General features: G+C 44.7%; 1 protein-coding gene across 6 annotated transcripts in view; it reads left to right on the top strand.

The window, feature by feature from the left end:
- The window catches only part of MYO7A (myosin VIIA), a 62,811-nt gene that overhangs the window by 9,322 nt on the left and 29,653 nt on the right, over window positions 1-23,836 (top strand). For 3 of the 6 annotated variants that reach the window (XM_039701099.1, XM_039701100.1, XM_039701102.1), the window contains 15 exons: window positions 1,447-1,631; window positions 3,047-3,168; window positions 4,903-5,045; window positions 5,130-5,243; window positions 6,100-6,253; window positions 6,915-6,991; window positions 8,174-8,293; window positions 9,507-9,649; window positions 10,007-10,217; window positions 10,695-10,830; window positions 11,244-11,350; window positions 14,702-14,758; window positions 19,778-19,915; window positions 21,997-22,155; window positions 22,503-22,595. In XM_039701099.1, the coding sequence (XP_039557033.1) occupies window positions 1,447-1,631; window positions 3,047-3,168; window positions 4,903-5,045; window positions 5,130-5,243; window positions 6,100-6,253; window positions 6,915-6,991; window positions 8,174-8,293; window positions 9,507-9,649; window positions 10,007-10,217; window positions 10,695-10,830; window positions 11,244-11,350; window positions 14,702-14,758; window positions 19,778-19,915; window positions 21,997-22,155; window positions 22,503-22,595 (1,959 nt within the window). The remainder of the gene's footprint in view (window positions 1-1,446; window positions 1,632-3,046; window positions 3,169-4,902; window positions 5,046-5,129; window positions 5,244-6,099; window positions 6,254-6,914; window positions 6,992-8,173; window positions 8,294-9,506; window positions 9,650-10,006; window positions 10,218-10,694; window positions 10,831-11,243; window positions 11,351-14,701; window positions 14,759-19,777; window positions 19,916-21,996; window positions 22,156-22,502; window positions 22,596-23,836) is intronic. The other 3 variants (XM_039701101.1, XM_039701104.1, XM_039701103.1) reach the window with 1 other exon arrangement.

Genomic DNA, 23,836 nt, shown 5'->3' with positions numbered 1-23,836 from the left:
CCTTACTGGCACATAATCCCCAGTTACAGAGAAGAGTATTGTGTCCTTTCTCAGTTAGCACTGTAAAGTCAAACCTCATATGGGACTGAACTGAAAGTTGCTCTCTTGTGTTGGCCATGAGAGTAGAAGGTGAGGAGCCCCTAATGGTTTTCACCCTCCCTACTATGGGACACAATTGCCACCTACTGGCTGCCTTCAGAAGGCCTGAACTGGTGGCAAGTTTCGGACAGATGGGAGCAAATTATTTCTTCTCTCTCACAAGCATCCTTGGCTGTGCCACTTTGTTGCTTTGTGCCAAAGTCTTACTGGGTTTAAGCCATGCAGATGAAAACCCATAAGGATTATATGAATGTTTAAATTGCTTATTTTGTTTCCTGAAAAAACTTATGCAGTAGTGGGGGCACTTTCACAGCTGGTTGCAGCAGGAAAGAAAGGTAAGATTAATCTTATAATTTCAGTTGCTAAAAATTAACCTAGAGAAAGTGACTTGAATTCTTTGAAGTCACAGAGTGAAAGTAGCCTGCATCTCATGCCCCTTGGCTAGCCCAAGGTGGAGGCCCATTGACTCAGCTGCTCTAGACACGGACTTTTAGACAGATGAAATGGGAAGGAGATCCTTATCCTTATTCTCTGCCTTGAGCTTGGGATGTGGCCAAACCTCATAAGCTTGGCACTGCATCAGAGCAATATAACAAAGTTCATGAGTCCTTTGATGAGAGGCTAGAGAGAAACAGCATCTGGAAGGGCAGAAAGGAAAGAGGAAGGCACTACAGAGGAGTTTGCTACCCAAGGCCCAGGACAGCTAGACCAAAGGCCATTTACAAAATTTCAGAAATAGATGAGAAGGGATATGTCAGGGCTTTGTGGGCAATATCCATCTGCACAGGACAAGATTTAAACTGAAGTATGGAGAGATTTGGTTAGACTGAGATGTAGAGAAGGATGCATTGCAGAGGGAAGTTTAACAGCTGCTGTGGATCGATAAAAACAGGTTAGATAGACATCTGTCAGAATGGTTGAGATCCAACTGGTCCTGCCTTGAGATATGGGAGTAATTGTCAGGTTCCTTTCACCTATGGTTTCTCATCGTATATGCAATGCAGTAGATATGTCTGGATATATGCTCGTTCTGGTGATATTTTTGCAAATATGAGCTTCTCTTAAGTCTCTGAATCTTAACTTGGAGCATACAAAATATGAATTAAGGCTTGAAACCATGCTGTGCATGAGCAAGGCTGAATATGAACTGATTTAGGTATTCTGGTACTTCTGTTCCCATTTTACTCCAGGCTCCCCCTGCAAGCATTTCTGACTTGAGCATCATCATTCATCCAGCTTTTAAAAAGCTTTGATTTTTCTGGCCTCCATCCACACCCCATCCATGCTGCTGAAGTCTCTCAGCTACACCTCACTGTCCCCATAAACCTTTATGTGCTTCTCCTCCAGACATACACTGGTTCAATACTGGTGGCAGTAAACCCCTACCAGCTCCTACCCATCTACTCACCTGAGCAGATACGCCTCTATACCAACAAAAAGATTGGTGAGATGCCACCACACATCTTCGCAATTGCTGACAACTGCTACTTCAACATGCAGCGCAACAACAAGGACCAGTGCTGCATCATAAGGTGAGTTTCCAAATGGGTCATATCCTGACAACAGATGCTGAACAGATACAACATGCTTGATCTGGAATAGCTTATAGATAGAGTCAGACATTGAATGACTGATTAGATCTTCCATCCACATATTCCCAGTGCAGAGGAGGTCTCTGTTCACAGTCACTCTGTTCCTGGTAGAGGTGCTTTGTCAATACTTTGGTATTTAGCCTTACAACCAAATATTCATCTTTAACCTCCACTTTTAAATTTAAGCTCAGTACTCCTACAAAAAATGCAAACATGGATGCTTTCTGCACAAGGAAAGGTCAGGGACAAGCTTGGTCACTGGACCTGTGGTCATTCACACTCCTGAACGGTGTCTCCATGCATGGCTCTGCTCTGGAATGATCAACCTTGGGCACCAAGGAGCACCTGGTCACAGTTATGGGTATACTTCCCTCCAGTATCTGTCCCAGATGGTTGTATGAGCCAGATTTGATGTCCTCAGCTCTCCAACACAATCGTATAAATGCTGAAACCACAGTTTTTTTCATATGAAGCACCCCTTTCCCCAAGGCACGCCTACCCTAAGTTTCATTGCATGAAAAACCATAACTCTGTAACATCCTGTGTGCAGTATTTCACATACATGAGTCTGAAAAGGCCATTAAGTAAGGCTTATTTTGCTGGTCTAAAAAAGCATCGCATGGGGCTCATAGGAGAGTCCCTGCAGTGTGCCAGTGGCCTGAAAAGTGAAACTATTTGCCCATGAGGCCAAGGCTAGATACTCAATGTTAGGAAGGTCTGTTTTGGTCACTTATTTTGGCTACCCCATGTATCAGACACCCAAATATTTCTGCCCAGCCTTTCACAAGATAACTGAGGTTATCTTTCAGTGAAGAGAAGAGTTTAAGGAATAGCTCTGGCTTCCTGCCCCATAAGCTTCTCCTCTCTCACCTGCTCCTTGTTAGAACAAGCCTAGGAGACCTGTCTAGTCTCTTCTGGTAAAAGGCTGTATTTCAGTCTGCCTTATCACAGCTCAAGACCGGTGATGATGTCCCATGGGAGCAGCTAGATCCTGGACCACAGGGTCATGGTCTGGTGATCATACCTGGAAAAGCACTGACTGAAAGTATTTCATGACCTTCTTAGTGCTGATTGAATGATGGCATTTGCTGGGGATACCCAAACTCAAGCAACAGCTTGGGCCACATGGAACATGGAGAAAATCTGGATCTTGGCTGGAAGCTGTCTAGTACCATGTCCTACCATTTGTCCCACAACCAGTCCTTGGGATACTGGAAACTGATCCTTAATGGTCTCATCCTGCCTATCCTAGCAGAAGAGACACAAGAGAGAGAAGTTCCTTTGGAGACAGAGGGAGGGACATTTGCAGGGATGCAACATGGCTCGCACTGACCTCCACTCCTTTGTCTTTGCAGTGGAGAATCTGGAGCAGGGAAGACAGAAAGCACAAAACTGATTCTGCAGTTTCTGGCAGCAATCAGTGGTCAGCACTCTTGGATTGAGCAGCAGGTCCTGGAGGCAAATCCCATCTTGGAAGGTGAGGCCTCAGATAATAAAGAATTCTTTTGCTGGAAAAAATAAGAAACAGATTCAGGACCATAAAAGAAAACCGTCACACTTTAAGTTTCCAAAAAAGTGACAAATTTATTTCTTTTAAGTACACTTTTGCTAGACAACACATTCAGATTCCTTCCATCTAAATTTATTTTTCACAATACTCATTTTCTCTGATTCGAGCTGTCAGTGTTTCCTTTAATATTTTTGACAACTATTGTTGAAAGCAAAGCATTTCAGCTGACCTGTATTATTTTTTCAACTGTTTTGTTACTTTAAAAATTGAAAAAAAAAAAAAGTAGTTTTCCACTTAAAACAGTACTTTTTTCCCCCCAGAAAATCCATACAAACCCCTGAAATTTACCTAATTCTCTGTGTAGTGTGTAAAAGTGCTGGTCAATACTTTATTGCATATCTGATGTTCAATCAAAGCTCTTTTGAAAAATCTCACCACCTCCTCCAGTGCTGGACTGCATGCAGAGCTTCAGTGTCCCATCAGTGTTGCATTCAGCTAACTAATTACTTGCTTTTTTAGCCATAGCTGCAAAAATCCTATTCCTATTCTCAGATGGTTCCATAAAACATCAGTTTAATAGGACCTGAGCCTCACAGCACCTTTTGCTGGCTGTATACAATAGCAAACCCCCCCCCCCGCCCCCCACCTTTTCCTTCTAAGACCAGTGAATGGCAGCAAAATGCAGAAAAAGAAATAGAGGAGTCCAAGAAAGAACCAGATAATGAGAATCAGCTTGTGGCCTTAATAGGTTAATTGGCAGGCCGTTACTGTGATCAACCCCACTGTTTTAATTGGATATCTGTAAATTAAACAGGTTATCTAACCCTCTTGACCCAACATGATGCCAGATGTACCTTTTACGCTTACACAGAAAAATTGTATTTTCTTTAAAGAATAACATTGGAGCTGTTCTGGTCTAGTGAGAAGTGCCCCTGCCCTTGGCAGAAGGGTTGGAACTAGATGATCTTGAAGGTCCCTTCCAACCCAAATCATTCTGTGATTTTTACCTCCTCTGCTTGGTAAATAACCCTCTAGGAACCAACAGAAATGTGACAACCACACAGGGCAATATTGAATATGCAGTTGGTCACTGCTGAGATTCAGGAAAGAGAAGCTCTGTAATTCAAGTGCATGTCCATCACCTTCCAGAAATCCTGGAGCAGAAATTGCAGGGTGTGCTGGTTTAGGGCGCTCATCCACACCCAACAGAGGATGGACACGGGTACCTTTCTCTGCACAGTCTGCTTGCAGGGAGAAGTTTTCCACTGGAGGTTGGCTTAGTTGTCTGTATTCCCCTTTTGGACATATTTTCCCTTTTCTTTCCCTCTTAGTCATCAAATTACTCACCAGCATCTCTGTCATTTTCTGCACAGTGTCATCTTTCATACTCTTGCTCAACTCTCCTCTAATTTCATCAGCTGCTGCCCAAATCCTACCATCCTAGCCTTTCTTCCTTGATAAGGTCACCCCATTCCCAAGCTTCCTCTTCTGTGCTCCTCTCTGTATTTCCAAGAAAAGTCATCTGGTATACATCTTGTTTCCTCACATTGAGATGAAATTGATCAGCCAAACTTAAAGGAAGGCTTTGAGGCTGCTTTTAACCCTCTCAGCCTCATTCTTTTGACTTTTCCTCCCTTAATGAGACCTGATCCATCATCCTCCCGGCATCAGACCCTCTCTAACGCACCATAATTCTTGCAGCTTTCGGGAACGCGAAGACCATCCGTAATGACAATTCCAGCCGATTTGGGAAGTACATCGACATCCACTTCAACAAAAGGGGAGCCATAGAGGGGGCAAAGATTGAGCAGTACCTGCTGGAGAAGTCCCGGGTGTGCAGGCAGGTAAGGTGATACACCTGCAAGGCGTGGGCAGCTGACCTTTGCCGTGCTGTTCTCACAGAGCTGGCACTTGCTCTTCTCCTGCAGGCCCAGGATGAGAGGAATTACCACGTGTTCTACTGCATGCTGAGAGGAATGACTGTGGAGCAGAAGAAGAAGCTGGGTCTTGGGAAAGCCACGGACTACAACTACCTTGCGATGGTGAGAGAGCAGTGAAACAGAGGTTTGGTGGAGTGATGTGGTGAAAGGTCCTTAGCAAGGGAGAAGGAAAAGAGAGGTGCTTCTGCATCCAAGAGCTGCTTTGCTGGTTATGACCTTTCTGAGCCTTAGCCACAGAGTTTGACAGATCTCTTTGTCTCACCACCACAAGGCTCATAGTCTTAGTGGAAATCCTTAATCCCTGTGTCTAGACCAGGCTATTTCCACACTTTCTGTGAAGTAGAACACAAGCTTGGATGGGATGGCCTGTGGTGCCCATGCCACGTGTTTGGAAGTAGCCAGGGTGTTAGATAAGACCTGCTGCTCTTGAGGCAGTGATGGGTGTAGAGGAGTGCTTGTCTGGATGGCATGTTCTCAGCAGAGTATGGGACTGAGCTCTGTGTGCTCCAAGTGTGTGACTGGGCAATCTCCAATCCCACTCCCTATATACCAGTGTTGATATCCAGAGGAGCTGATAGAGGCAGGTGTAATTAAGGCTGGTACATCATCAATAAGGCTGGGACCCAGCTTTCTAACTGGATCAGTGGGAGCCTCCAGCTCTCTATCCCCATCTCAGAGAGCTTTTTCTCTTCTGCTGATGACAGTCAGATGCAGGGTACCTGGGAACAACAGGGGTAAGTGTAGCTCACAAGGCTCAGCACTGAGTCATAGAATATGACAAAGAGCAGAGCCAGATCTCCAAGTTCAGCATCATCCCTTAAACAAAACCTTGCTGGTTCTGGGGGAAGCCCTGATAGCTTAGGTTATACTCCAGTGCTCCCTGGCTTTGCCTCACACCAGGGAGCACTGGAGTATAACCAGTGCTATCACCAAGTGTGTGCCCCATTTGCCTCCCCAGGGTAACTGCACAACCTGTGATGGCAGAGATGACAGCAAGGAGTACGCCAATATCCGCTCCGCTATGAAGGTCCTCATGTTCACCGACACCGAGAACTGGGAGATCTCCAAGCTGCTGGCTGCCATCCTGCACATGGGCAACCTGCAATATGAAGGTAAAAGGACAAAATACATGGTCCAGTGCACTGCTGCTCTTTATTCTGGCTGCTGACAGGGAGCCAGGCTTAGGGATGTAGGGCTGTATCCAGAACACCTGCCATGGTGCCATGCCAGGCACTCAGGTGTTTATTATGGCATTGTAAGGGCAAGGAATAAGGAATAATTCCACCTGCCCACAGCAGCACTGCCATGCTGCAGTGTGCTCAATGACATCCACGTTTCTGTTTCACAGTGTTGTGAGGTTGAATATGGACACAGGCCATTCAGTAGATTCAGGTTCTACAAAGAGAGACTAATGGAGTGTTTGACAGGTGCCTGTGTGGTTGGATATGCCTTTGTAAATGTACCAAGCAGCTCTGCTGTCAGAAATGACACAGTGATTTTAAAAGCCTCTTCAGAAGACAGAAGCCTAAAGCACTTAGATGCTAAAACATTTCTACATTCTTTACTATCTGGTCTGGCAGAGCAGAGTACAGGTCCTTTGCAGTCAGCAGCAGGACTTCTGCAGATGCGTGAACTTTTCTCTCCCTTCTGATGGCCAGATTTTGTCAGGACATCACACAGAGGCAGTGGAGAAAGACCCTTTCCCTCACCCCATCCACTTTCTTCAGAGACACGTCCTTGCTGATGGCTTTTCCTCTGCCTTTCTTTCCCCAGCTCGGACCTATGACAACCTGGATGCCTGCGAGGTTGTTCAGTCAGCATCGCTCATCACCGCAGCAACATTGCTAGAGGTCAGTGGCCCTGCAGTGCTGCTGCTCCTTTCTGGTTCCATCACACGTTTTTAGTATTGCGGCAAAGCTTTGTCTGAGCCAGCCTCTCCTGGCACCACCAGCTCCAGGAGGCTGAAGAGGCCTGGATAAGCCATATTGTGTCATGCATTGGCAGCGTGAAGGTGAATGTCTCCATCTGGGCTGAGTAGCCAGAGTAGGCTACAAAGATACTCAGAGGGCTGGAGCACCTCTTCTATGGAGACAGCCTGGAGAAGAGAAGGCTCTGATCCCCTTAAGAGAAGCTTAGAGCCCCTTTCAGTACCTAGAGGGGCTCCAAGAGAACTGGAGGAGGGACTTTTGACAAGGGAATGATAGGACAAGGCAGAATGGATTCAAACTGAAAGAGGACAGGTTTAAATTTGATACTAAGAAATTCTTCACTGAGGGTGGTGAGGCGCTGGAACAGGTTGCCCAGGGATTTTGTGGCTGCTCCACTTGTGGGCTTGTTCAAGGCCAGGTGTGATGGAGCTTTGAGCAGCCTGGTCTAGAAGAACCTGTTCCTGTTGGGGGTTGGAACTAGATGATCTTTAAAGGTCCCTTCCAACACAAAATATTCTATGATTCCATGATCCAATTATCTGAGGTCCCCTTCATACCAGCAGATAGGTCTAGCACATTGTCCTAGAAAGGGCATCCAAAATACCTCAGTATTTTTTCTTCACTGATATAAAGAAAGTTCATAAAGGTACTTGAGACAGATGTCATATATATTCTGTGTATCTGAAGAGTGAGGTGAGATGACCCTCACTGAAATCATCCATGCAGTGATTGGAGCATTCTTCAGTGGCCTTCTCAAGACCTAACAGGGACGTCATCTCATCTCCATAGGCACTGCTGGTCCCAGAGTGTGACCCACAGTTCTCTGTCCACTTAGGGAGTGGATATTTCCCTGAAGAAGTATAAAAAGGGGTCAAGGTGATGCAAAGCTTTAACCCATGCTGGTAGCATAACAGCTTTGCAGGCTTTGCTCTGCTTTCTCATCCTCTCTTCCCACACTTCATTAACATCTCATGCTAAGTCACAGGAACACCTTCCAGATTAAAATACAGTAAAAAATGTTAATTTTTCTCTCTGAAAAAGCCTGTGTCTTCGTTTGAGGTACCTCCCCTGTACAGCAGCTGTGTTTGGTGTTGTGTCTGTCAGGTTGAGCCTCAGGACGTGATGAACTGCCTTACCAGCCGGACTATAATCACGAGGGGTGAAACTGTCTCCACCCCTCTCAGCATGGAACAAGCACTGGATGTGAGGGATGCTTTTGTAAAGGTAAGTCTCAGGGCATTTCCTGATGTCTTCCCTTGATAAGCTGAAGAAATCTGCCTTCTGGAGCATCCACTGCACAGGAAAAGTCTCACTTGGTGCCTGTGTGAGCTCAGATCAGCAAATGACGCTGAAACCATGTTCTAATTGGGATGTACAAAAAGTTGAGATGGAAAGAGCATAGGTAACCTGCTCTGCAAGAGATTCGCAATCTGGACTGGAGATTGTACTCAAAGGGGAACCTGAAGAAGCGCTCAGCATTGTGAAATTACTTTACCTCAGCTTCTAGAAAGATCCTCAGCTGCTGTAAATCAGAGCAACACCTACCTCTACCAACACCTCTAGCACACACATCTGAATTTCAGGATTTGGGAACATAAGCAGCAGTAAATACAGCTGAAAAACACAGGGCCAGGGATAGAGCAGTCCAGAAGCCATCAGAGCATTTAGAACATCTTGAGGCTTTGGAGTGAAGAAGGTTGATTGGCTAGGTGGGCATCACTGCTGTGCTGTTTGCAGCCCCATGTAAAATTGCAATGCAATCATTATTGGCATGCTTTGGCCAACTTCAGTCCTCCTTTTTTCTGTGGGGAATTGGTCGATCAAGTTGGTTTGATAGCTAACCAGCCTGCAAATCCTGGCAATGTATTCCCTAGTGGTGATGGGCCTTTGAATTGGGCTCCTCTCTTGGTCACACTGCTGTAGCTTATAAAATAATAATTAATAACAGTTTAAAACATGACGTTTTGGAATTACTGAAGCACCAGTATCTGTGTTATTAGATCATCAGACTGTTCAGCCAGTGCTGCAGTGTTTCAGTGAGCACCTTGTTCAAGTGAGCAAGATGTTCTTTCAGCATAACATGACTCTGCTCTGCTAATCTGTAAAGAGAAGTGTGTGGAAACCAAGGAAAGGACTGTCTGGCTTCACAGCAAGCCCATAGATCCAAAATTTAGCACTATCCAATTTTGGGGCTTTGCTCTTAGTTGTCTTTTAGCTAGGCTTTCAGGTCTGTTTTCCTTGATCTACATAATGGTTCTTGAAGCTTTAAACCATGCCAAGAGTCTGGCACAAACGTTAGTGAGCACATCCTCAGGAACTTTCTAGTTGTTGGCCATGCTTCAGGAGAACCTGTGCCATCAAGGGTGAAATGGTGACACAGACTAGTGGGACAGACTGCTGAACTGTCTCAGTGAGCTCCATCTTTGGGATCTTGCAGGGAATTTATGGGCGACTTTTTGTGTGGATCGTGGAGAAGATCAATGCTGCAATTTACAGACCTCCTTCCCAGGAACTCAAAAGTATCAGGAGATCCATTGGCCTTCTTGACATCTTTGGCTTTGAGAACTTCACTGTGAACAGGTATGGAGCCACCAAAAAGAGAACCAGGTCTTAATCCTCCTTCACAAGCCCAAGCTCAAAGTCTTGCAGTCCTTTCACATCTCCTGAAGTGAACAGGACTGTGTTGGATCAAGCCTTTTTCTATATGAGAAATTATCAGAGCTAATCAATCAGTTTCTAAACTGATTTAGACCACACATATAACATTGATTTGGGAGAAAAACTGATTGTCCGAACCAATAAAGAAATTCTAAGCCAACAGCAGCCTTATTGAGTAGTTGACAAGGTCTGAGAGTATTGCTTCAAGTATGCAGAGAGATGTAGAAAAATTAAGCAGGATGTATATAAAAAGGCCTTTTCTTGACTTTCCCTCCACAGTTTTGAGCAGCTTTGCATTAACTTTGCGAATGAAAACCTGCAACAGTTCTTTGTGCGCCACGTCTTCAAACTAGAGCAGGAGGAGTACAACCTGGAGAACATCAACTGGCAGCACATCGAGTTCACTGACAACCAGGATGCCTTGGACATGATTGCCATCAAGCCTATGAACATCATCTCCCTCATTGATGAGGAGAGCAAGTTCCCCAAGGTGAGTTTTGGGCTCAGCCTTGCTGCCACTGACTCTCCTGATTTTATCCCCTTTGCACTTGTATGCTGGCATCCTGTGAGGGATCTGCTCAGCCCCAAACACACATTCACCAGCAGCCTGCCTAGTTATAGTTTTTATTGCTCTCTTATATTTTCTTCCATCATTGTCACAGAAACAAGTGTTTCTGATGGGAAAATATGCCTGCAAGAGGCTCAAAAACATCTATTGGCAAAGTTTAAGAGATTATAATGTTAAATATACTCCTTTTGGAGCATTATTTTGAATACAGCACTACATAGCAGTGATATTTAATAAATTTCCCTAATTTCTGCACTTGACATATCTTCTACAACATATCACTTCTCAACATAAATGCACATTGTCACCAAGACAAGAAAGAAAACGTGCTGTTTACTGGAAAGTTATTTCAATGGGAATAGACTTGATTAAATGTCAGATCTTTTCATGCATGTGCAGGGTACAGATGCCACCATGTTACACAAGCTGAACTCCCAGCACAAGCTTAACACCAACTATATTCCTCCGAAGAATAACTACGAAACCCAGTTTGGCATTAACCATTTTGCTGGAATTGTTTACTACGAAACAAAAGGTATGGGGCAGTTCCTAGAGCACGGCAGGGTATGAGGGGATATTCATGGGCAGACAAGCCACTACTGTGTTGGAGCAGGGCAGGGTGGTAGTCCATGGTTGTGTCAATGTTTTCCTTTTCTGGCTGCAATGACTTGACCCTCCAGCTGTGCCCATGAGCTGCAGAGTTTGGTGCTGAGTCATTCACGTGTGCCTGTGACAGAATGCCAGTGCTTTGCACCACTGCATCCTCAGTCCAGTCTGAAGATGCACCTCTGTCTTCCTTCTCATGGTCTCTCTCTCTCTCTGCCCGCTCATTACTCCCATTACCTCACCAAGAACATCCAGCAATCCAACAACCCAGAAGCTGCTTGCAGCTCACGTGCTGACCATGTTGCACTGTGTCATCTATGTGTTGTCCCATTATTTCTCTAGGTTTCTTGGAGAAAAACAGGGACACGCTGCATGGAGACATCATTCAGCTGGTGCATTCCTCAAAAAACAAATTCATCAAGCAGATCTTCCAAGCAGATGTGGCAATGGTAATGCAGGCGGGAGAAGATCTTCATTCAGGAGGAGGGGTGTTCCTGGAAGGGGTGGAAGATTTGCAGAGTCATATTGCTCCTATGCTCCTGGGGGTGTTCCAAACCTGTTAGTGAGAGTCAACCATCAGGAAGTGTTAATGCAGTGTCATGGGTGCATCCACATTCATGCCCCCAGTTCACTGCATTTGGTTCATCTTCTTTTTTTTTTTTTTTTTTGCTCTGATGGCCCCTCAGACTTGTGTAGGGATTGGAACAATTAGGTTTGTGATTGTAGAAATCTGAGAGAAAAGTAACTGTGCCTTCCAGTTAGGTCATCCAGATATGTGTATAATAGAATGGGAACTAAACTAACAGAGGGTAGATTTCAATTAGGTGCTAGGAAGAAGTTCTTACCAGTGAGGGTGATGAGATACTGGTATAGGCTGCCCAGAGAAGCTGTGGATGCCCCATTCCTCAAAGTGTTCAAGTGTTCAGGCAATCTGGCTTACTGGAAGATGTCCCTGCCTATGGCAGGAGGATTGGAACTACGTGACCTTGAAGGTCCCTTCAAACCCAAAGCTTTCTATGAGTCCAGGTAAAAGCCAAATACTTGTCAACCAGAGTAGAACAAAAGGACAACCTTGCTGGTCCTTAAGCACCACAAAAAGACTTGGAGGGAACAGTTGTGTTTTACTGTTACAACAGCACAGAGAGGGAACACCAGTTATGAAAGCTGAACTTCAAAGCTCCTCTTTTCATATCTGAGTTCTCCAGGAGGTTATGTGTTTACTCCATGCTCAGTGTGAGAGAAGACTTTGTGCCCTGAAGTTTCAGAGAAAGGCAGAGTTACTGCTTTAACCCTTTCCACCCCATATGAGCATTTATTACTGGGATACCAGCTTAAATGCTGAGATTAGTGATCATTCCATCTTTATTAACACAAATGTATGGTATTTTCTTTGGGAAGTTAAACATCTAAATCTCTGTACTCATGCCTGCTTCCAAATTTTTAAAATATCAGTCTTGCAGGATCTGAAAGCTTATACAGATCAGTCACTATGGCCAAATCTCCCAGTCTTTCCCAAGGCAAAAATCATGGGACTGCAGAAGGTGTGGGGATAACATTTTTCAAAGCAAACAAATTTTTTGGCAGTCAGAGTCCCATTTCCAAATGCCAGCCAATGCCACTGATGGACCAAGGGACTTAGGAACTTTCAGGAGTGCCAAGTTGTAAGTGTTGAATTCCTTTACTTGCCAAGGGAAAGAAATATTTACATTCCCAAGACAGTTCTTTGAAAATGCTACGTGCTGTTTTGCAAGCCTTGTTTATAACCTTCAGCCATTCAGTTTTGCTCCTGCTGAAATTAATGATCATTATTCTTTTGACTTCATTTGGAATAAGATAACATTTATCAATTACTAATTAAGCTGCCAATTGGCATGACACTCCTGTTGGGTTCAGAGCTATCCTCAGAAGTGGATAGTAGACGCTAACTCCCTTAGCATCAGTGCTGCTGCTTACTTTGCTTTTTATTGCTTATTCCTCGCTGCTTTTTTATTTTTGGTGTAAGCTTTGCGGTTGACCTTGGAAGTGATTTCTTTCTTCTTTGGGCAGAGCAGAGAAGCACTCTGGGGCATCAGTGAAAGGGTTTGAACAGTTACACAAGCTTTCTCACAGGGATCCCTACCAAAGCATCTTTAAAATATGCTGGAAGTATATAATAGCAAAGTTGAGATGTCTGCCTGGATGTTGTCTAGGATCTGAGAACTGAAACCTCTGAAAGCATTGGATCCCTTTTTTAATGTAAACTGTTTGAGATTTTTTTTTTATAGTTCTGCTAGACATCTTCAGAATCTGTCCCAAGTGGTGGTCTCTGATACTTTAATGATGCCTGAGTTTCTTTTTGGAATGAGAGATTTTTTAGCCTGATGGCATGGAACTGGAAGAAGAGCCAACATTGTGTGCCAGCTCCTCTAGTCATGCACAATGTCACTGTGAACCTGGAGGGCACTAATTCCCTGAACACCACCACACAAAAATTCCCAGACAAGCAGGATCCAACACGGGGCTGAGATGCTTTTTCCATTGCTTTCCACCAACGTTCCGTAATGTTTTCAGCCCCTTTTTTAGGCTATGTGCCCCAAAAGAAGGAGCAAGTGAGCCTGGGTCACGGACATTGCATGTAGCAAAGCTCTGTGGTGAAGCGTCCTTGGAATGCCTTGGAGCTGTGCATGCCTTCCCCAAGCTTCTGTGAGGCAGTCTGTGGAGGAACTTTCCAGAGACACTCAGGCTTGGTCAATCAAATATAACATCTTCTCTTAAAGAGAGACAAGGGGCTGTTGTGCTAAGGGCTAAATCAAATCATGAGGCATTTTGCTCAACACCTTCCAAATGGTGGTCCTCAGGAGGTTATTGATGAGTTTGTAGGATTTTGTGAGTCAGTAACAAGTCCACATCTGCTTTACATTCAGTCTTTCAAATGGGGCCCTTATATTCCAGAAACTTGAGAAAGCCACAGATCAGAGAAATTTGAAAACTGGTTGAGATTGTATATTTGAATGTTGTAGTAACTGTTTGGTCCCTGAAAGACCTAATACCTGCACACAATGAAATCTGTGGGGAGAACTGGGTATTTCTGGAGCACATGGGGCTGTAATGTCTCATTTATTCATGGTCATCACAGAGAGGGTTTATCTGCATGTGTTTGCTGAACAGGAACATTGCTTTGAGCTGTGCCAGATGAAATTATGGATTGAGTGGGAGTTGTACACTGTTCCACTGAGGAATCAGCTAGTATGGTCTGGCAGCACTGCTTGTTCAAGGAACAGGTAGAAGGAGCAGTGGGGGATGGAACTCTGTAAAGTGAAAAATAAATGGGAACCTGGGGGGTGGGGGGAGGTTTCCCCTTGCAAAAGTTTAAATTCTATCAAAAATACCTGATTTTTGGGATTAAAACTGGGGAGGAAGGAAGGGATTTCTTTACAATTTTTGTGGTTTGTTCCTGGTACCTTCCCAATCGCTGTACATTGAGAGCAGAGATGTGTGAGGAAGAGTGGGAGTGGCTGAAATTGGATGGATAAAGAGTGAGGTTAAAAAAATGTATAAAGTTTGTTTCCAAGAAGCAGGAGCTGAACACTGGCAGATCCCTCACATTCAGAGAAGTAAACATCAAGACAAAGGAGAAAATCCAGGAGAGGGTTATACAAAAATCTAAGAATTAATGCATTTTGTTCATGAAATATATAATAGCTGGACTTCCGAGACTAAAAATGTCAGGCTCCCATTTCAGTTATTCCTTCTTTTCACTATTTGCTCTTCTCTGTCTCTGTTTTGTGTTTTGTTTTGTTTTTTACCTGTGCTTCGTATAGTTTCTCTGTGGCTATGCATCCAGCACATTTGGCCAGTCGCCCACACCCACACCAAAGGTAAACTGAATACATGAGTTCCTCTTTTGTATACTCACCTTTCCTTGGCAAGGATTGTGCTTTACTCCTGTTGGTTTATTCCTCTTCCTGTACTATCTATAGAGGATCCATTTCACGTGACCAATGTGTTGGAGAGCATTTTTACAGCTTGTTGAATAGGTACAAGGATATGACCATGTCACTTAATTCTAGGACTCAACTCAGAAGAACATTGTGATGATGGGAATTTGGTTTGGATAAAATCAGAACCAGGCTCGGCCAAAGTTTTGAGTATTTTTTCCCTGATATTTGAATCACTTTAAATAACTTCAGATGGATCATCTGGGATTTGGCTGTTGTTTACCATGGTGCCACAATTGGCTTCAGTGGGACATTATTCCTCAAAACAGCTGCAAATCTGACCCTGTTTTGCACTTTCTGAGGCAAGACAGCTCACATGCAAAGAGATACCCTTGGACTGCATTTCTGGGTTGCTAGGAAATGCTATCATTTTTGGAGGTGGAGGATTAGTACTTTTTCAGGGGGGACCTCAGATCCAAGCATTCAAAGACAAGATAATATGAAATTTTGTCATTATTGTCAAAACAGGCTTTTGGCACTCATTTAAGTCTTTTCTGTTACATCTCATGTGCTGACTGGTTCTGATAACTTCCCAAAACTTGCTTGCTAGTTATTTGGCCATAAGGTGCTAAAAATTTTATGATATAAGCTTTGTGACTCTGCTCACATTTCCACAAACCCTTGATAACCAGAGGATTAGCCTGCTTTTCAAAATTCAGCTCTTTGCATGGGGCTGAATTTCATCCCTTTTTACTTCTGCAGTGTCTTGGATGTTTGGATTTGGAATTCCAATAAGGAGGATCTGACCCAAAATGACTGAAAGCCATTAATTCCAGAAGTGGACTTCTTCCCCTCTATATCATAGTTAAAATTGTTTCAATTGGAACATATCACTGGGCCTTGCTCTAGAGTTGAAGCAAAAATAATAGTCTTTCCTGAGTTAGGATAAGAGAGCTGGAGAGAGCCTTGAGTGATAGGACAAGGGGAACGGATTTAAACTGAAAAAGAAAATGTTTAGTTGCGGTATTAGGAAGAATTTCTTTCCTGTGAGGGTGCTGAGGCACTGGCACAGGTTGCCCAGAGGAGCTGTGGATACCCCATCCCTGAAAGTGTTCAAAGCCAGGTTGGATGGGGCTTTGAGCAACCTGGTCTAATGGAAGGTGTCACTGCCCATGGCACCAGGGTTGGAACTAAATGGACTTTAAGATCCCTTCCAACCCAAAACATTAATAATTCTGTGATTCTATGGTGGGATTAAATCCAGGAGACAAATGTGCAAAATCTGTCAGAAATGTTTAGACCAGTTTTTCCTCTGAAGATGTCAACAGGTGATACAGGGAAATGGGAGCTTTGTTGTTGTCATAGTTGATCTTACAACTAAATTGCATTTTGTAGGTTTTCTAATGAATAATAATTGTTCATGTTTGTTAGACACATGATTTTTCACATATATATATATAGTAGTATGTATATGTATATATATGTAGTTCAAAATAGTGATACTTGGCACTGTTATGTAGCCCATGTCACCATTGCATTGGAAGGTGCTTTCCAGACTGCACAGCCTTTAGGAGAAAGACTCTCTTCACTATATGATGCTGCAGAATGAGGTGGCCTCAGCTTTCAGTGGTCACCTGAAGGTCACCCCAGTGACATTTCATACAAAAATATAACAAAGAAAAAACATAATTTTGCCCAGAAATTGCATGTCACATTGGCATGGCTCAATTTAGTGGCTTTATAATCCTAAAGAGATGGGAGGATGGTCCTTTGTCCAGAACCTTTCCCCAAAGTATTGCTGGCGGCACATGCTTTGCCCTCCTTCCCTAGCTCTCCTCAAGTATTTCATCTTTCTGCATTTCCACTGAAGCAGGTTGTTGTCTCCTGATGGTGTTTCTGGTGCACCAGCAGCCTTGTCCTTCAAGGAGGAGAAGGTGCAAAGAGACAGAAGGAATAATCTCTACCATTTCTGGCTCAGTTACCATTCTCCTTGCCTTTTGTCTTGGTGTTACTGCAAACAGCCATGTATGTGTTTGGACTTCCAAAGTTCAGACTGGCTTGAGATGGCAGAAAGAAGTGGAATTGAAGCATGTCTGGCTGTCATGCTGGTCTGCACATCATTCTAAACTCTCTTCTGCATGCTTCTTCTCTGTAAATCATCTATTATCTTCTTTTTCTTGTTTTGCTCTTCTGTTTTTGAGTATTTTCCTTCCTTGATATTTAGCACAGACTGAGTGCTTCAGTCTGGGGTATAGTACCTGTGAATCCTGCTCATCCTTCCCCATTTTACACGGTCTCATCCTCCCTTCTGCTTGGGCTTTGTATGAACACAAGTGAAGAGATAGTCTGAGTCCCAAAGATGTTACAGTCTCAGAGTTTGAAAGCTAGGAAGTGTCTGGCTGGGGAAAAGCAGAATGCATCAGCCCTTTATCCATCAGGCTACAGGGACTGGGTCTGGTTTTAGCTTAAAAAAACAAAGCTTCTCCTCTGCAGTAAACCCTATATTTTCAGTGACTTGCTAGGCTATGTTGAGAGGCTGCTCCACTCCTTGTTTTTGAAGTCGTTTTGTTGAAGGGTCACTTTGTTGAAGTAAGGGAAGAGGTGTGATTCTCTCTGAGCTGGTGTTGAGGTGAGGCAGAAGGGACGACAATTTCTTGAGAGGGGTCACCCAGCCCTGAAGGATGAAGCTGATGCAAAACACTTGTTATTTATTGTGTGTCTGAGAGACCAAAAAGTGCCCATAGGTGTGGTGCCCACCATTGAGAGGGGTCTGTGCACAAATGTCAGGCTCTGAAATGTCATCCCTGAATGGGATGATGTGGTCTTGACAGGGGGAGCCCACACCGCTCTGACTATTTGGACAGGAAGACAAGCTGCTCTCTGGTCACTGTCCCTTCCTTCAAATCCCTCCCAGCAAAAAGCCCTGAGATGTAAGGATGGAGATGGCACCACTGCTTTTTGCCAGATCTGGATGCATGCAGGAAAGAAATGCAAGGCACCAGCCAGCTGGAGAGGCATTTCTTGCTGTCTGGGAGCAAACCACTCATGCATTCCCTTGTAGACCCTTGTACAAAGTTTTGCTCCCTTCCTAACACCATGGCTTAAAAATTATCTCTCCCAGCCAAGCCCAAACTGACTAAAATTTGGCTAACATGTAATTGTTTTGGACTGCCAGCCCTGCTCCTGCATCTGTTGCTGCTTCCAACCCCTGTGGCTATCTTTCCCTACCTCACAGAGGTGGCCTTGTGTGCATAATTAGCAGTGTGATAAGAACATTCATCAAAGCCTTTCAAACCAGGATTCTTGCTGAAACAGCCTTTTCCTCAGAAAATCTGCAACAAAATATGAGAATCAGACTCTACAGTGCTTTGCAGGTAGCAGCTGTATCCTTTAATTACTCTAGATTTGTTAGCAATTTGTCCTTCTGGGGAGGATTTTGCTGGGAGAGATCGCTGGTAACCCCCCATGCTCTTCTTGGCAAGCAGGCCAGGTTTTTGTGGTGTTTGCATGAGCTGGGTTTTCTCTTGTTGGAATTCCATGATGACTTTGTGTTTGTCTTGATTGGGTTTGTCTCAACATCACATCCAACCTGAGCTGTGTAAAACTCCCTGTCTGTGGCAAAGGGGTTGGACTAGAGGGAATTTGTAATCCCTTCCGATCCAAATTATTCTGTGGTTCTGTGGAATTCCTCAGTTTTGAGGGGTGGGAATGTTAAAGGTTTTTATTGATATGTGGTGAAGCACATGTAAAAATTTTAGCAAAAGTAGAAATAAACACGGTAACAGAAATGTGCAAATAAACACTGCAAAACATGGCAGCAAGGTCAGTGCAGATGAGGATTTTGTGACTCCACACATGGCTTGACCACCTGCAAATAAGAGGATATTTGAATCAAAAATTAATTAAAATCCTTCTGGAATTCTCCTTTTGGGAATTCTCCGGCCATCAGGGCATATCACAGGTCATGTTACATGCTCAGCCTGTTTTTAATTAAGAGGGAGTTACCTCCTGGTGCCCAACTCTTCCTCCAGCCCTCCAGCACTACCTGCTGCCCCACAAAGGCTCCCTGAGCACCAGATCCCACTAGACACATAGCTCCACTGTGACTGATGTGTAATGAGCTCAGGTAATAGTGTCTGGCACATGAAATGAGCTAGGGACTTGATTTGCAGGTGGTTTAACAAGGTTTTCCCAGAGCAGGGAGAAGGGACTATTAAGGGAAACACACACAGTCTCATTTAGAAACACTTGCCCCAAAATAGATTATTAATTTGACCAGGGGAGCTAAACCAAGAAAAATACTCCAAATCATCCTGATCCCCCTAAATGCTCACCTCATTTAGTCTAGTTAATATTCTTTTCCAAAAACAACTCAAATCTGTGGTAGTACAGGCTGAGGAATCTCAGCAGAAGTTTCTGGAACTGTTGCAGAGTCGCCCTGCAGCAAGCATTCTCCTGGATTATTTTTTTACCCTGAATGAGTCTCTGGTTCTTCTTCAAGAGGAGCCCTGCTTGACATGAGGAACCATGACAGAGGGTTTGGCATGCCCATGCTGCAATGCATGGGGACAGGGAAGCCCACGCTGCTCCTGAGAGGATCCCTCTACTTTTGGTGGCCCAGAAGAGGTTATTTGCTCTTATGGGTGGATCTTATTCATGGCTCTGCACAGGGAAGATGGGTTATGGGTTTTCCAGTCACACAGGGAGGTTCAAGCAGGAGAAATTAAATCATGGCACTTTTTCTGCCTGCATAGAGCCATATGGAGTGGCTGCCAGAGCCCGGCCACTGCAAGTTCATAGGCTCTGCCCTTCCCCTCTCCTACCACAACTTGCAGCCACCTCTGGCCCTGCTCCCTGCTCCAGCCCTGGCTGTTGCAGGAGGTTCCAGGGGCCGCAGCCAGAGGGGAAAGTCAGTGTTATCCTTTCATTTCCTGAGTGCGCTGTGCTGCGGTTTTGCAGGGAGCAGAGACGAGGAAGCGCTCGCCGACGCTCAGCAGCCAGTTCAAGCGCTCCCTGGAGCTGTTGATGAGGACTCTCAGTGTCTGCCAGCCCTTTTTTGTCCGCTGTATCAAGCCCAATGAGTACAAGAAGCCCATGGTAAGTCATGCTTTTCTCTCCTGGTTGCTTTTTGTATGGGACTGCCCCTGGGGTCATTCTGCTCTGGAGCTACTGGCAAAACTCCTTTGGGCATCAGTGGAGTCAGGATTGACCCTGCATGCTTGGAAAACCAACCCAGAGCCTGCTGTTCAAGCAGCAGAGTCAAGAAAGGGTTGGCAAAATCAGGCACTTGCTTTGTAGTCCAACAGCACCCCAAAACTTTTTTCAGGGGTAGCTCCAGCCCCTGCCTTTCTTCCCAAGGACAATCTCAAGGAATTCACCCTGCAGCCCCTTATCCTATAGGAAATGCCTCTCCGTTTCCATCGGGGGTAGGCTCCTTCCTGTCAGAGACTTCAGCTGAGCCATGGGTTTAGTTCTGTGACAGAGTTCAGTGCTTTCTGAAAATCATCTTTACGTGGGTGTTTTCCTGAAAATCTTTGCTCACAATGGAACTCCCTTATTTTAAATCCTATTTGATCATTTCCACTGCCTATTTTTTTTTCTTCACCAATTACAAAAGCATGGTTCTAAAAGCCATGCTTTAAAAAGCATGGCTCTAAAAGCCAGAGGAAAATAAGAGGCAAAATAGCACAGAGGAAATATGAGGGGAGTTATCTTGCTCCAATTCACAGTGATTTGCTTCAAAAGCAATGAACATTATGGGGGAAAACTTTTGGGAGCAAATGAAAAGGAGGGGGAGGGCTCTAAATCCCCCTGACCACAAACTGCTCATGGAAGGGACTCCGAGTTTTGCAGCAGAAGACAGGTGATAAGGTGGGTGCTGCACACCCTGATCCCACTTGCCAGGATCAGACTCTGATGCTGTGAGCAATCACTGTTTCCTGCTCACTAAACTTAATTGTGGTATTGCTTGGAAAGGAAGAGCTTTATTTAATAAATAATCTAGCCAGGGCTGGAGCTTTATCTAAAGTCAGTGTTAGCAAAGCTCAGTCGAGTGCAAAAAAGCATAAAATCCTGAATTTCAGGGCTGTTATGTACAAGCAGTGTTTGTTTGAAACTTATTTTTGCTGTTCAGAGAACCTTATATGATGTAGAGTGAAAGGTTTGGTGGATCTCTCAGATCATTTTACTGTGCTCTTATCCTGGTTTTGGTGAGAGTAAAAACCTGTTAGCCTGTTAATGGAATATTTTGGGTAAATATTTAATAGTATGTCTGATGTGTGATTGTCCTCTGAGCAGAGATTAGAACAAGACCTTTTTGGACATAGGTGATGTTGAGAAGTAGGTGTACATCCTGAACTGATGTTAGCAAATTATTCTGTATGCCCTGAATCTGAGCTGTTTTTACAGCTGGATGTCTGGAATTCAGTCTGGTATTTTGACTTCTGCATAGGAAATCTGTATTTCATTGGGTCTTCCAAGTGCTAAGCCAGAAGTCTCTGTTCAATCTATTTGTCTACAGTGGGACAGGAAAGCAAGTTTCAAGTTTGAAAGAATTAGACAAAGAGAAATTAATCTCCCCATAAAATAAATAAATGGGTGAGCTAACACTGAATCAGAGACTGCAGTGTGATATGAAATGTGATTTCTTGCTAAATTTAATTTTGGCCTTGGTTTAATAATCCAAAGGAAAAGGAATCCCAGATAAAGGCACACAGAGCTGTGCAGGGTGATTGCAAAAGAGAACATTGTCTGAGAGATCATTTTTCTGTCCCTGCCTTTGAAGGAAAACGTACTGATAGTGATAGGAAATGGCATAGCGGAAGCAAAAGGTCAGTGGAAAGTCCTGACTGTTTGTTACTTTATGTTATTCTAAAACTTTTACTTCCTTCTGAAATGTGCTTTAGGGGGTAAAAAATTGTTTGTATCGGGATGCTGGCTGGAGTTCTCTGGGTCTGTATATCATCCCATGCTGCTGCTTCTGAGTATTGTTCTGGTTAGTCCAAGAGTAAGGCGTGGGATGAATTAGATAACAAAACCATGCAAAGAAAATCAAAACCGTCTCCAGCAGTCTGTGCCTCATCAGGCCCATGTGGACAAGCGCATAGTTGCCCATATGTACAATGAACTAGCTCTTAAAAGATTTGTGGTCAAACCCTGGTGTCCCGTAACCTCCCTAGCTGTTTGATCGGGAGCTGTGCGTCCGTCAGCTGAGGTACTCTGGGATGATGGAGACCATCCGCATCCGCCGGGCTGGATACCCCATCCGCTACACCTTTGTGGAGTTTGTGGACCGCTACCGGGTGCTCATGCCTGGGGTGAAGCCAGCCTACAAGCAGGTGAGAATCCTCCTTCACAGGTAGCGAGTGCTCTCTCCTGGGCAATCTCCAGAGATATTTCAGGGGCGTGCCTCCTCTCCAAAATCAATTATGCAACATTTGATCCCCAGGTGTCACAGTAGTGCTCTGGGCTTTCCAAGTGAGGAAAAATGGTTACAGGGCTGGCAGGGACAGGTAGCCATACTCAGCCTGTCCATCTCACTCATCCTAAATGGAGTGACAGTAAAGCCATAAGAGCCTTATTAGCAGAAAACTGCAGGATTTGGGACCAGAAGAGGTTTACACTGGGCCTGGGAGGAGAGATGGGTGAGTCTGGTCCTGGTGAATCCCAGCTCCTTTTCTGTCAGGGTGATCTGCGTGGGACGTGCCAGCGCATTGCTGAAGCAGTGCTGGGGAAGGATGATGACTGGCAGATTGGCAAGACAAAGATATTTCTAAAGGTGGGTGGTTCTCCACATTCCCTCTGCCATCTTGGATCCTTGCCTCTGGAGGTGTCTCCTACCATTTCCTTTCCATCACAAGACATGACCCTTTTCCATGGTCTCTGGGCTGGCATAGAGCAGAGGCAGGTAGAGCCTGGCTTAAGGCAGAGCATTTGGGGGCAGTTTAGGAGCAGCAGGCAGGAGGAAGTCCTGACACGGTGTCAGCACTGACGCATTCACAAATCCATACCAACACAAAAGTGGTCACATCCAGTGCACAGCCTTTTCCCTCCTGGGCTGAGTGGTTCAGTTTTGTGTCCTGCCTTCACCCAAAAGACACAGCAGCAGGACAGGTGTCCATGCAGAGCCCTCCAAAGAGAGGGACATGAGCACAACAGGCACATTTTGCTTTCTGCACATCCTTGTGCAACCCAAGATATGCCTACATTCTCCTTTTCTGCATCAGTCCAGCTGACACAGAGCAGTCCAACATTGCAGGTCCCCTGCAGCCCCATACACACTCATCTTTCCTTACAAACCCATTCCTGTGCTGTTCTGGGAAGGTGAGGCTTCTCTTGAGCAAAAATCACAATGATAAACCCTGACTGCTTACACCTAAATTCACCCCCAAATCCCACTGCCAGTACAAACACCCCCATCTCTTCCCCAGAACTTGTTCCCACTTGTTGCTCTTTGCAGAGCCTGTTATCAAGATTTCACAGCTGTCAGGACAGGAAACAGAGAAATTGGGAGGCCCTGAGGGGCCGCAGGAGGTCGAGCAAAGCAGGAAACATGTGGAACTGCCTCTGCTGCACGCAGTGCGGCATGGCTCAGCTTGCCATGACTGGGAAAGAAAGCTGCATCACACACAACGTGGGAGGAATCAGAATAAAGCTTGGATTGGTGCACCTGAAAGCCTCAGGGCAAAGGAAATTCCGTGTTTTGAGGAGCTTTTTATTTCCTTAGGTTAGGGAAGCATTGCAGTCTTGGCTGGAAGAAGTGATGGGACCCAGGTAGCCTGGAGTTTGTTTGCAAACCTCTCCAGTGCTCCTAGGAGCTGCTCCCATGTCTGAGAGCACTAGGAGGGAGCTCTGCAGGGAAGGACAGTGTAATTCTGTTGTTTTCAGACTGTGAAGTATTGCATTTGCAGCTTCTGGATGACCTTGTTCATTTGGGTATGAAGACTATAAATCACTAGGGTTTATGTTAGGACTTCCCCAGTGAGCAGGTGCCATAATACTTGGTATGTAAAATGACCC

The sequence above is a fragment of the Passer montanus genome, unplaced genomic scaffold (assembly GCF_014805655.1).
Source record: "Passer montanus isolate IOZ18808 unplaced genomic scaffold, ASM1480565v1 scaffold149, whole genome shotgun sequence".
In the NCBI taxonomy this organism is placed as follows: domain Eukaryota; kingdom Metazoa; phylum Chordata; class Aves; order Passeriformes; family Passeridae; genus Passer; species Passer montanus.
The sequence above is the reverse complement of the archived record's forward strand: the minus strand, read 5'-3'. Positions and strand labels throughout refer to the sequence as shown.